This window comes from Tupaia chinensis, unplaced genomic scaffold, assembly GCF_000334495.1.
Source record: "Tupaia chinensis unplaced genomic scaffold, TupChi_1.0 Scaffold000647_1, whole genome shotgun sequence".
Taxonomy (NCBI): Eukaryota; Metazoa; Chordata; class Mammalia; order Scandentia; family Tupaiidae; genus Tupaia; species Tupaia belangeri.
In genome coordinates this window covers 4,017,124-4,030,773 of record NW_006160168.1, presented here as the reverse complement: position 1 = coordinate 4,030,773, position 13,650 = coordinate 4,017,124, and the positions used below count along the sequence as shown (strand labels likewise).

At 44.4% G+C, this 13,650-nt stretch overlaps 1 protein-coding gene across 1 annotated transcript in view; it reads right to left on the bottom strand.

The window, feature by feature from the left end:
• FAM171A1 (family with sequence similarity 171 member A1) overlaps nucleotides 1-13,650 on the bottom strand; it is a 171,099-nt gene that overhangs the window by 62,615 nt on the left and 94,834 nt on the right. The window contains exon 3 of the mRNA XM_027776232.1: nucleotides 6,516-6,743. Coding sequence (XP_027632033.1) covers nucleotides 6,516-6,743 — 228 coding nt within the window. The remainder of the gene's footprint in view (nucleotides 1-6,515; nucleotides 6,744-13,650) is intronic.

The following is a 13,650-nucleotide window of genomic DNA, read 5'->3' as shown; positions in this document are numbered from 1 at the left end:
GTCTCATGTGCTTGCCAGAAAGACAGAGAGAGACAGAGAGACAGCAAGCGAGAAATCACCCCCCAGGAGGGATGGTCACGCCGCAATCCCTTCTCCTCCATTCTCCTCTTGGGATGTTGGGCATGCACACACACGCGCCCGGCGTGAGTTTAAGCCACCAGGTCCGGGACTCGAACTGTGGTCGACTACGTGGGTGTCCAGTGACATAGCCATTACATGAACTGCTGGTCCCTTGAATTGCATTTCTTATAAGAGAAAAAATGATGTCTAATGCTGAATCTGCGGTGTGGTGGCAGAGGCACTGGCAAGCGCTTCCTGGAGCAGGATGGCAGGAGTAATGGACCCGAATTTAACCATGTGCTAAAGCAGGTGGGAAGCAGCAGAGAGGCCCTCAATCTGTTGGTAGACAATATTTTCACCCATCACAGAGGGTTGCTGGTGGGTGTCCAGAGGTTCTCGTCACACCAAGTAGATGTTTGCTGTTTGGTAACTGAAGAGAGAGGCACATCTCAGCCTGCCTAGAAGAGGCAGAGCCCAGTTGGGCTTTGCAGGAGAGAAGATGAGCTTGCCAAATGAGCAATGGGAAAAGAGGAACAGGGCAAATGCAGACGGTAAAAATGCCAAGTTCCTTCAGAGAATAATGAATGGCCTGGGGTGGCCAAGCCATGAGAGATGCAGGGAGAAGTAGCCAGAAGAGGAGACTGTGTGTGTAATGTTTACTTCATCCTGAGGCCACCGAAGATCAGGCATGACTTAGAGGCCATGAGTTCAATATTAATGAGCCAACAGGATTTTAGACAGATGTATAACATAACTGGAGATACACACACACACACACACACACACACACACATTGGATTGTCAGAAAAGTCATGACGCGTTTTTGCATAGAAAATTATGCATCGTGACTTTTCTGACAACCCAATATATACGTATATTTATTCCTCAAGTGGGGAATCACGGGTGCGCACCTCCACATCTGACATCTCAGTAGCATGCATTCTATGGCTGGGTTTTGACAACAGATTTCAAGACACGAATGCTCAGCAATACAGTGGATGGTGTGAAGAGGACAGAGGCACCTGGCCAGAGGCCACTGCGATTGTCTAAGACCATTGCAAAAGGCCTGGGCTAGGACAAAGGCTGCAGAGATGAAGATAATTAAGATGTGGATTGATAGTCTTTATGGCTCCACTTGATCTTAACCATTGCCAAGATGAAGGGAACTCTCCTTATTCTGGGTTTCCCTGCCCAATGAATACTCTCTTCCTTTCCAAGATCCCCTAAGAATGTTCATGCAAACAGAATCACTGTACTGTATGTGTGCAGTAAAGAAAGCATTTCCTAGTTTAAAAATTTCAGCATATTTTAGAAAAGGGTCTCAGCTCATCTTTCTTCCAGAATAGCAAATAGTCTCGGCCTCCAATGACAGGCATGATAATGACAATTTACTCTGTTATTTCACAAGAGACCAGTCCAAATCTTGGTCATATTTTCTATTGGATTCTGGTTAAGAGTATCTGCTTCTTTATATTGAAAAGGCAAGCATAGTAAAATAATCAAAGATGTGGGAGAGCCCTTACAAATTATTCAGGCTAATTACTGAACACAGGTTCAGAAAGTGTCGATGGGCCCACATGTGTGGGGCCTGCTGAGGCTGGGCAGCCGTAGGATCCGGGTGTCTAAATGCCTTGTTCCAAACACTTCCAGTGAAACTCTGTTGGGCCCATTACTTGATTCATTAAGACAAAAGATATTGTGGAAACAGTTAATTTTTCTCAGATGATCACATTAACAGAGTCAAAAATCAATCTTCGGTATAATTGGTCTTCATTATTCATGAATTTTATATTTGAGAATGCTCCTACTTACAAAATTTGTACCTCAATCCTAACAGTCCTTTCTACGTGCATATAGGAGTGGCCAAACATTGGCGTCTCTTGATGCTCGTGGCCCAGCTGAGGTTGAACAGAGAGACACTGTTTCTTCCTGTTTCACTTCTCATCCTTTCCTCCAGCTATAGTGTCGAGCTTTTCATATTTTTTGTGCTTTTCAAAAAAATAATATTTATTTTATTTTATTTATGTACTATTATTATTTTTAAACTTGACCAGAGAGAGACAGACAGAGAAAGGGAAAACAAGGAAACAAGCCACCAGGTCTGGGATTTGAATTGCAGATGGCCAGGTGGAAGTCCAGTGCCTCAACCATCACACCATGTGCTGGCCCCTATTTTTTAAAATACTTTTTGTTAGTGATTTTGCTATTTAAAATGGTACCCAAGCATAGTGCTAACATGGCATTTAGTGTTCCTGAACACATTAAGGTTGTGATGTGCCTTATGGAGAAAATACGTGTGTTAGAGAAGTTTCTTACAGGGACAATTTACAGGGCTCAGAGCCGAGTTCAATGTTAAGCAATCAATAAGGTGCAGCAGGCCCTCTGTATTGATGGGTTCCACATGCCCAGATCGACCAACCATGGATCAGAAATGTTCCCTTGTTGTGGATGTGCCTTATGTTGTTAGAACTACAATGATGGGACCAACAGTTGGCGTAATGGCTATGTCGCTGGACTCCCATGTAGTCGACCATGGTTCGAATCCCGGACCTGGTGGCTTAAACTCATGCTGGGTGCGTGTATGCCCAAGATCCCCAGAAGAGAATGGAGGAGAAGGGACTGCAGCGTGGCCATCCCCCCTGGGGGGTGATTTCTCACTTTCTGTCCCTCTGTCTGTCTCTGTCATTCTGGTGAGCACACACATCCTACAGCAAAAACCTCTCCAAAGTAAAAAAAAAAAAAAGTACTACAATGGTGTGTCTGGAGTGAATGTACAGATATTTTTCTTACCATGATTCCCTTAAACAATACAGTGCAACTATTTACATAGCATTTAACTGTATTAGGTGTCCTACGTAATCTAGGACTGATGTAGACGATACAGGAGGATGTGTGTAGGTTATAGGTTATATGCAAATACATCACTTTATAGAAGATACTTGAACATCCAAGGATTTGAGTATGCTGGAACCAATCCCCCACCCATAGCAAGGATGACTATATATTAGATAAAGTGTCCTTAAACAGAAATACATACAAGACAACATTATGTCTTGACCAACTGATGGAAATGTGACCTGAAGCTCACAGGAACCTGGCCCTGTAGGTCCTCTGTGGGAGTGATTTGGTATCTGCTAACTCGGTGTCCCAGACAATGCAATAGGAACTATAACCACTATGAACAAAGGGGTGAGGCTGTACTTTGTGCAGTTGCTTTCCTGACTGTCTCAACATCCCCTAGGTTATGTCCAGTGACTTCTCAATGTAAAAAATGGGGAGGTCACATGTTTCCCTGAGGGTGACCTAATGAAGACTGCTTTTCTTATTCTGCTGCCCTTCCCAGGCAGGGTTCTGGCCCAGGCCTGCTGCCCTCTGCTTTGGTTGAGCTCATGGTTTTGACTCCCAAACTCAACACCACTGATGACACCAAACTAAACTACTATGCTAGATCTCTCTGTGGAACCCCAATTCATTTCAAACTAAAGAACAAATTGCTCACTTGGTGTCTCAGAGACAACTGAACCAAGTATACCTAAACTAAGTTTGTCTTTAACTATTGGGTCATCAGAAAAGTCATGATGCAGTTTTTCCTAGAAAAATATAATTCTAACACATGTCCCTGTCCCCCCCTTTCTTAACTTCAGTTAAGCACCTCTATCCAACTGTGCCTGAAGCTAGAGCCTTGGGAGAGGAACTGGTTTTATTTCATTTTTGCTATAGGACGTGTATACTTGCTGGAGACAGAGAGAGACAAACGGAAAGCTAGAAATCTCCCCCCAGGGGGAAGGGCACTCCACAATCTCTTCTCCTCCATTCTCCTCTTAGGATTTTGGCCATGCACACATGAGCACATGGTGTGAATTTGCAGCTGCCAGGTGTGGGACTCGAACCACGGTCGGCCAGGTGGGAGTCCAGCGACGTAATCATTACACCATCTGCTGGTCCTGCATGCAGGAAGCTGTTGAATCTACATGAGGGACACATGGCACAGCAGATTTTCTATCTGTGCTGTGTGCCACCACACGTGTCATCCACAGTGGCACCAGCCAGGACCTGCAGCTCAGCTTTTTCCTCTATGTCATCCTCTCTCCTACACGTTTGTTCCCCAGGGCCTTCTGGATTTTGCCTGCTGAATACTTCTCAGATTTGTTACTTTTTCTCTAAAAATTTTCTAAGTGGTCTCATTTGTATCCATATCAAATCCATTTCCCACTGCATACAAAGCAGGGGTCTCAAACTTCAGGGGACACTTTTATCCATAGCATCTGGTGGTGGAGTTGGGGCGGTGTTGCTTGTTACAATGCAGAGTACAAGACCTCCCCAGAATGAAGAGTTGGGTCCTGGCATCTGTATGTATGTATGTATTATTTAAGGTTTTTTTCTTTGGGCACATGTGCTCAATGGGGAGAGTCGGAGAGAGGGAAAATAAGAAATTACCCCTGTGGGGGATGGCCACACCACAATCACTTCTCCATACTCTTCTTGTCTTCTTGGGATTGTGGGCACACACAGACACACACACACACACACACACACACACACAAACACACCTGGTATAATTCTCCCACTGCCGGGTCTAGGACTCAAACTCTGGTCAGCCAGGTGGAAATCCAGTGCCTTAACCACTATCTACTACCCCACCTGCTGGCCTCAGAATCTATCTACCTATCTATTTTTTTTTTTTTTTTAACAAGAACCTTTTGAAGTTCATACCTATTTTTAAGATTCGGCTTCCCTCTTGCCCCTTCTAGAAAGCCTTCATTTACTCGCAGGATGGCTAAACCTCTTCCTCTCCCCTCTCTCAAACATATTCCTGCACACAAGCCTATCAGAGCACTTATCCAGTTAGATGGAAATTTCTTGTATTGTTGGCTTTATAACCAAACTATGAACTCTTTAGGAAGCAAGATCTATATCTTGACATCTATATTCTCAGTCCCTGGGGCAGCACCTGGTACACAGCAGGGACTTTAATACATGTGAACTGAATAAATACTGAGACTTCATTAGACAGAGAAAATACTTCCATGTGTGGACACATGTCCCCATAGGCAGCAGGGTTCCTGAGACAGTGTCTAGCTGTGCTTCAAGACAGAGATGGGCGTGAACAGGCATTTGGCCTGGCACTGTGCTTGATGCTACCTGTTTATTGAGAAACTACTATTTTTTAGGCGCTATAAGTTAGTTTATACATATTAACTAATATTCAATTGTAACTAGTCAACAGGGTAGTCTTAGTTCCATTTTACAGAGGTTGACATTGTAGCTAGAGGGGCTCTAACATAGACCTCGGTTAGTCTGCTTCCAAAGCCCACACTTGTCTCTGGCCCCAGCAACAGCTCTCTCCAACTCCTAGCCTGAGCCCTGTCATCTACCCAGTCTTGGAGATAATGGATAATGTGGCCAGGCAGGCATTAGGTGAGGTGAGAGGGCAGAAGGAATCGCTGCTCCCCACTTAATTAAACCAAGCTGAATCGGTGTCAGATGCCATCTTTGCTCTTTGTCCTAGACTGGAGTGGTGAATGACAGAAAGGGAGAAAAGAGAAAACAGCCCTTCAGTCACTTCCTACCTCTTTGGACATTCTTGGTTTTGGGCCACTGGTGTGGCAGCTGAGAAAGAGGGTTTGAGAAGCAGAATGAGGAAAGCCCATCCTAAAGCACTGCCCGGATACTGTCCTCATTGCCAGGCAATGGAATTCTACTCAGCCTGAAGAAAGGAGGCAATCCCTTCATGTGTACAACATGGATGAAACTGGAGACCTTTATGCTACGTGAAATAAGCCAGGCAAGGGAAGATGAATACTGTGTGTTCTCACTTAAGAGCGGGACCTAAAACAATTGAAATCATAGAAGCAGAGAGTAGACTGGTAGTTACAGAGATTGGTGGCTGGAAGAAATGGGGAAATAAAGGTCAAAGGGTACAAAATCTGACAAGAGGAATACTTTTTTTTTTTTCTTTTTTGAGTTCTACTGCACAGTGTGGTGAATATAGTTGATAATAGAGTATTAAAATTGCTAAGAGTACATTTCTAATGTTTCCACCACAAAAATGTTAAGAATTTGAGGTGATGGATATGTTAACTAGTTTGATTTAATTACTCCACATTCTATTCATAAGTTAAAACATCACTTCATACTCCAGAAATGCACCCAATTTTAAATTGTCAATTTACAATAAAAGGAAAAAAAGAAAGAGAAAATAGAGTGTTGGGGAAATGAGCTGAAACTCTAAAGCTTTTGATTTCATTGTGTTATGAGTATAAGGCAGAGTCTCAACCAACTTCCTACTGTGACCTGACCTTCCCTTCATGTAAGGAGGTCCCCCGGAATAAAGCCAAGAATAAACAGACAGAATGTACAGAGGTCTGACGTACACTTTCAAAATTATTTCTGTGTCTTACGTCATCATTACTTGCTGTGAACTCTGTTTTAGAGACAGGCTGAGAACGCCTTACCAGGTAATCGAATTGGCTTCCACGGGGCAGAGTTTGGCACATAGGCATGCTTGGTAGCGGTGACAATGAGCTGACTGCCCAGTCTGTACTGGAACTTGACGAAGGCGACACCATCTGTCCCCGAGGTACCAGAGGCGATGGGGACCTGGTTGCTGAAGATCTCAATGAGCGCATCCGCAATGGGCTGGTGAGTGCTGGCGTCACTGATGTGCACCTTCAATGTCACCTCTGGAGACAGAAAAAGCAACACAGAACAAGGCTATGAATTAGGGAAATGTCAACAGCATGTCTGCTGTAACAGTGGTAGGAAATCGAAGGTGGGATGTGCTAAGAAAATCCACATCTACATCCTTACTATGAATCATTTTTGCCAGCCTCATTCTATTTTTAGAGGTCCCTTTTTACAGCACACGATTTCCTATTTTTTTCAAAACCACCACTCATCACAAACTGCTTTTTTTCTCTACTCCTTCCTGCTCACATCAAGAAATCATTGAAAAAAAGATTCCATCCCTATAAGAAAGGGTGCAATAACCACAATACTCCTTCAACAGGGGTGGGCTGCCCCAGAAGGGGCACTGTCAGCTGTGAGATTTCATATTTCTCAATGGTCCTTGTAAACACAGGTCTAAGTTGGCCAGAGTTGTCACGCTGGCTATCTTGAAGGAAATAATGAAAAGTAGCCAAGAATAGAGCTAGCTAGGTAGATTAGTGGTTAAGGTAGCTGGATCCTGCATGGCCGACTGTGCAATTTGAGTCCCAGACCCGGCAGCTTGAAAAGTACCGTGTGTACGCAAGTGCGTGCCCACAATCACAAGAGGAAGATGGTGGAGACAAGACTGCGGTGTGGTCATGCCCCCTGGGGGTTGCCTTCTCACTTTCCCTCTCTCTTTCCCCCTGTCCCTCTCCCCTGGGCCCCTGCGCTCTGTGGCATTAAAGGAAAAAAAAAAAAGCCAAGAACATTTTTAAAAGGGAGGACCCCAAGAGTTAAGGGAAGGACAGAAGAAGAAGAAGAAAATAAAGTGTCAACATTTAAAAAGACAGAAGAAGCTGACTTAGCAAAAACAGATAAAGAATGTGGGAAATGAACAGATTCAAACTGTTAAAATGGAATAATTTTCATCTATTCTTGTAAAAGATGTTTGTTGGGCTTATACTCTGTGAACTGAATTGTTCATAATGACGGTGATAGGGTAGACACATGAGTAAAGAGGTCAGACAAAGCCATGCTCTCTGGAAAAATAACAGCAGGTTTTGAAAGCTGGATAGAGAAAGCAAGGGGTAAGAGGCTAGCAAGGTGAGCAGAGGCCGGACAACTCAGGTTTTATGAGTGACCTATAAGGACTGTTCTGTATCCTAAGAGCAATGGGAAGCCGCATAGGTTGTAATGCAAGGGAGTAGATATCAGGTTTATGTTATAGAAACATTTGGCTCCGGGTGAAGAATGGGCTAGGGTGGGGATGAGCCTGAAGACTGAGAACTCAGTTAAGAAGCCTCTGTGAGGAACCAGTAGATGGCATAATGGTGATGTCGCTGGACTACCATGCAGTAGACCACAGTTAGAGTCCCAGAGCTGGTGGTTTAAAACACACTGGGGACGTGTGCGTGCGTGCCCAAGATCCCGAGAGGAAAGTGGAGGTGAAAGGACTGTGGTGTGGCCATCCCTGCAGGGGATGCTTGCTTTCTGTCTCTCTGTCTCTCCGGTGAGCACATGTGCCCTATGGCAAAAATCTTTTTTTTTTTTTTTTTTTTTTTAAAGAGGCCTCTGTGATAACCCAGGAAGAGATGATGGGAGACAAGATTTCAGCATCGTGGTGGATACTGATTAAAGGACACCAATTTCAGAACTCTCTGGGGAAGAACTCAGGAGCAGATTCTGCCCCAATAAACCCTTTTTAGTTTAGGTAGGAAGAGAGTGGATGGTGCCCAGTGACATAGCCTTCCTGGCCACTCCTAGGCACTTACATTATGAGCTGGCTCTGATCTGAAGACTTGCGATAGGAAAGAGGTCTGAGGACTAGCAGAAGCTCAGAAGGTGGCCAGGGAGGTTCATAGTCACAGAGCCTCTGGAGTTCGGCCCAGTGGATGGCCTGTCAGTGAGGCTGGCTTAGTCTGGCCATGTATGCAATAGTCCGATGGTGAGGATGCAGGAGTGTCGGGGTTGGCCCTGCAGGCACTTCCCAGAGGTCCATACACCAAGGTTCTACTGAGATGCACACTCCAGGTTTGAGCCTCAGCTCCATCAACCAGCAGCCATGTGGTCTTGGGCTGCTGTCCAGGTCTCACTTTCCCATCTGTAAACTGGAGGTGTTAATGCATATCTCAACCTACAGGTGGGAACATGAGGCATCAACACAAGCTCCTGTTGTTACTACAATCACGACACTAATAAGCATTCAGTATGGCACTTAGGGTGCCAGGGCTGAGGCTTAGAGAAGGAGGTGGAGGGGAGAGAGGTGGAAAGCAAAAGGGAAGGATGAGACTTCCCTCTCAGGGAGATTAGTACCTTCATATCCAAACTTCTGTTCTAAGCTAGGGTGACCATATTGAGAAGAATTTCTTTTGGTATAAGAACCTCTACACCAGTAACTTGCCAACTCTTTGTCTTATGATAGTAAAACAATCTTTTCAGTACTTCAAATTTCAGCTGGTCAGTCATTTTCACACCCATCTTTTCACATACCAATTGAACAGACTTCTTGGGCAGATGACCACAGAGAACAGTGAAAGAATCCTAGACTGAGACTGAATTTGGCTACTTCATACTACAGGAGAAAACTAGTACCAAACAAGGGGAAACGTCCACATCGTGATAGTCAAGGACATGATAATACAAAATACATTTAGTATATTCACTCCAATCTCATCAGTATTATTTTAATGCACACTTGCAAGATGTACACCACACACACAAAAATGTGCATGCACTCATGCATGCGTGCACGTGCACACACACACGCACAAACACACACACTTTTAACTCAGCTTTCATTAATGTTCAAATAGTAGATATCCTCAAGAAGGGGAGAGTGGGAGGCAGCTTTGCAGGGCTACACTGGCAATTTATGCAATCTTATGGTAATGCAACATTTACCAACAACTGGGATTACAAGGTTGAGGTTCTCCACTGTTTGCTGGAAGACAAAAGTTGCTGAGATCTGGAAAAAGTACATTTATGAATAAACAGAGAAAGTGGGAGTTCTCTTAATACTACAATCAATGTCCTAAATTCTACCACTTGGATTTCTTCCAATATAAGAAACCCTGGCTTATGTACTGAGTTCATGTACTTTGAAAAATTATTTAGCCACTCCTTTGGTGGGATGGGACAGAAAAACATGTCAATATGGTATGATAATTCTTACAGACCACTACAGTATCATTTTTACAGAGGAACACTCAGAATTAGGCTACCCATTCAACAGCCAACAAGATGATTACTACTAAGTGATGAGACCAGTATTAATCTCTGTCTGCAGATCAAAGGAAGACCCTGTCAATGGCCCCAGAACTCAGTGTGAATTAAGACATCCCATGTTTCCTTGCTGGTCAGCGAAAACATGAGGATCCTGCTGAGCGGGGCCACCTGACTACTAAACCGATACTGCAACATTATTATTATTAGTTTTTTACGAGTTGTTAAAAAAATTTTATTTATTTATTTATTTATAGGGCACACGTGCTTGATAGAGAGATAGAGACAGACAAAGTCACCCCTTGTGGGGATGGTCATACCACAATCCCTTTTCTTCCATTCTCTTCTTGGGGTTTTGGGCACACACAAGCATCCGCTATGAGTTTCAAGCTGCCGGGTCCAGGACTTGAACCACATTTGACCACATGAGATTTCAGTGATATAATTATTACACCATCTGATGGTCTCACAACATTGTTTTTTTATTCCTTACCCTGCACATCCACGATCAAGTTCTGCTGATTTTGTTCCAAAATTACATCTTGAAGCAAGTCTTTCTTTCACATCCTTTTTTTTTGGGGGGGGGGTTTGCTATAGGGTGTATGCGCTCACCAGAAAGATAGAGAGACCAAAAACAAGAAATCACCTTCCCAGGGGGGATAGTCATGCTACAATCCTTTCTCTTCCATTCTCCTCTCAGGATCTTGGGCATGCATGCACATGTGCCTAGCGTGAGTTTAAGCCACTGGGTCCAGACTCGAATCACAGTTGACGAATGGGAGTCCAGCGACATAGCCATTACGCCAAGTGCTGGTCCCTTGCATCCCTGTTAACATTGCCTTACTTCAGGTCCTCACCATCCATCACCCAAACTGTTACTCAGCCAGACCTGAGCCCTGGAATCTTACTCCCCTCCCTGCTGCCCTCAAACACCTTAGAGCACCCCCTCCCATCACCTGTAGCCAGAGGTCGGCAACAGCAGCCCTGCTCTCCGGTCAAAGGCAGCCTGCTGCCTGTTTTGTAATAATCTATGAGCTAAGAATGGTTGCTTGATTTTCTGAAGCTTATTTATATATTTATTTCACATGCATGAGGGAGAAAGTGAGAGAGACAGGCACCAGAGACAGGCAGTCAGATTGCCAACAGGGCAGGGTCTTGATGCTGCAATCCACTCCCAGCCAACCCTGGATCATGGGCATGCAGGGCCAACTGGACTTGGAGAGGTCTCCTGACATGGGTCCAGAACCGTCTCACACGTATCAGACTCACGGTGTCATGTTTTACCCCTGCACCATTGTCTGGTCCCCCTGAGAATGGTCTTTACGCTTTTAAACGGCTGAGGAAAAAAAATTAAAAGAATAATATTTGTGTAATGATCTGGAATTCAAATTTCAGCACTCATAAATACAGTTTCGTTGGAACACTGCCACACCCAGTCATTTACAAGTTGTCTATGGCTGGTTTTGCATTCTAACTGTCTCTGGTTCAGAAGCTGTCCCAGAGACCACAAGGCCTTGAAAGCCTAAACTAGGTAGTGTTGCTCTTTAAAGAAAAAGATTGCTACTTTATTGGTGGGATACATGTCCTGGGCCTCAGGATCTTCCCAGAGCAGGCCCCATCACACCCCACATGCCCTAGGGCCTCCCTCCTCCTTCCTGTTGCTGTTCCTCATCATGGAGGGAAATGCTTTTCAACAACTTCCCACTCCTGTGGCTAATTCCCATTCTTTCTTTAAATGTCCTAGTGAAGGTTTATTCCTACTCTTTGCTCATTAACCCTCCCCCAAATGGCTTAGAGGCCCCTCTTCTTTGTTTCCCCAAACTTGGTCCACACTTCTTCCCTTTATTTCTGTTTCATTCAGACTCCCTGAATGAAATGAGGGCGACCACATGGGTATACCTGGAGATCGGATCTGACCTCGAGAATTTATTTAGGTGTTAAATAAACACCAAAGTGTAATTACAGTGGTCCCCCATCCATGAGGGACATGCTCCAAGACACCAAGTGGATGTATGAAACTATACTACACTCTAACCTACACACACACACACACACACACACACACACACACACACACTGTGTTTTTTTCCTATACATACACACTGATGATGAAGTTAAGTTTGTAAATTTGGCACAGTAAGGCTGTAACCATTAATAATAAAGTAGGACATTATAAAAATACGCTGTAATAAAAGTTATGTGAATGTGGCCTTTCTCTCTTTCTCAAACTACCTTCCTGTACTGTCTCACCTATGTTCAGACTGAGGTTGACCGTGGAAAACTGAAACAACCGAAAGCAAAATGGCAGATAGGGAGGATCACTGCATGGACTGGGAGAAGGGCCCCAAAGGAGAACTGGTTAGCACTAGACAGCACAGAGGGGGCCCTACCTGCAACCAGATGATCAGGGAAGACTCTCTTTCTCAAACTACCTTCCTGTACTGTCTCACCTATGTTCAGACTGAGGTTGACCGTGGAAAACTGAAACAACCGAAAGCAAAATGGCAGATAGGGAGGATCACTGCATGGACTGGGAGAAGGGCCCCAAAGGAGAACTGGTTAGCACTAGACAGCACAGAGGGGGCCCTACCTGCAACCAGATGATCAGGGAAGGCCTTTCTTTTTTTTCTTTTTTGAGAGGTTTTTGCTATAGGGCGTGTGCACTCGCCAGAAAGCCAGAGAGAGACAGAGAGACAGAAAGTGAGAAATCACCCCCCAGGAGAGATGGCCACGCAGCAATTCCTTCTCCTCCATTTTCCTCTCGGGATCTTGGGCACGTACACATACATCCCCAGTGTGAATTTTAAGCCACCAGCTCTAGGACTCTAACTGTGGTCAACTGTGGTAGTCCAGCGACATCACCATTATGCCATCTACTGGTTCCTCAGAGGCTTCTTGAAGCAAATAAAAACCAGCGTGGAGGGAGCTCCCTACAGAGACGTGTGCCTAAAGATAAGCTGCCTAGACCATGCCTGGACCACCATTTTCTAGTTTCCACAGGTGTGGTCTTGAGCCCCTCAGGAGTAGGAGTCTTGGGCCTACTCTCTGCGATGCAGTTGGTAGCCACATACCCAGGATCCTGGGGGCTGGAGGACTGGAGGAAGGGGACCACAGCATGGCCAGAGCCTGTGGAGGATGTCCATCTCTCTCACTTATGCACGTACTCAGTCATGAATTTTTAAAGAAAAAGCTGTGATTTTTATGTCTAAAAAGTAGGAGTCTCATTTTTTTTTTGAGTCTCATTTTTTTAAAGTTATTTTTTTAAAAATTATTTTTAGCTATTACTATTTAAAAAAAATTTTTTTTGACCAGAGAGAGAGAAAGGGAAAGCAAGAGAGCAAGCTGCCAGGTTCAGGACTTGAACTACGGTCGGCCATGCGGGAGTCCAGCTCCTCAACCACCATGCCACCTGCTGGCCTCTTTAATAAGTCATTTTACAACTTCACGGTCTAGCTGGTATCTAGAGCTAAGAGGTATTCAATAAAAGTCTGTAAAATGAATGCTGGGTGAAACTAATCATCTCCTAATGTGGCTTTACAGGATGTGGGAGCCACTAGCCACGTGTAGGCATATAGATTCAAGTTTGAATTTAAATTACAATAATTAAAATGCTGAGCTCTTCAATCATTCCAGGTTCATTTCAAGTGCTCAATGGCCAGAAGTGGGTCGTGGTGGCCATTCTGGGCAGTACTTCTATTATCACAGAAAGTTCTTTAGACA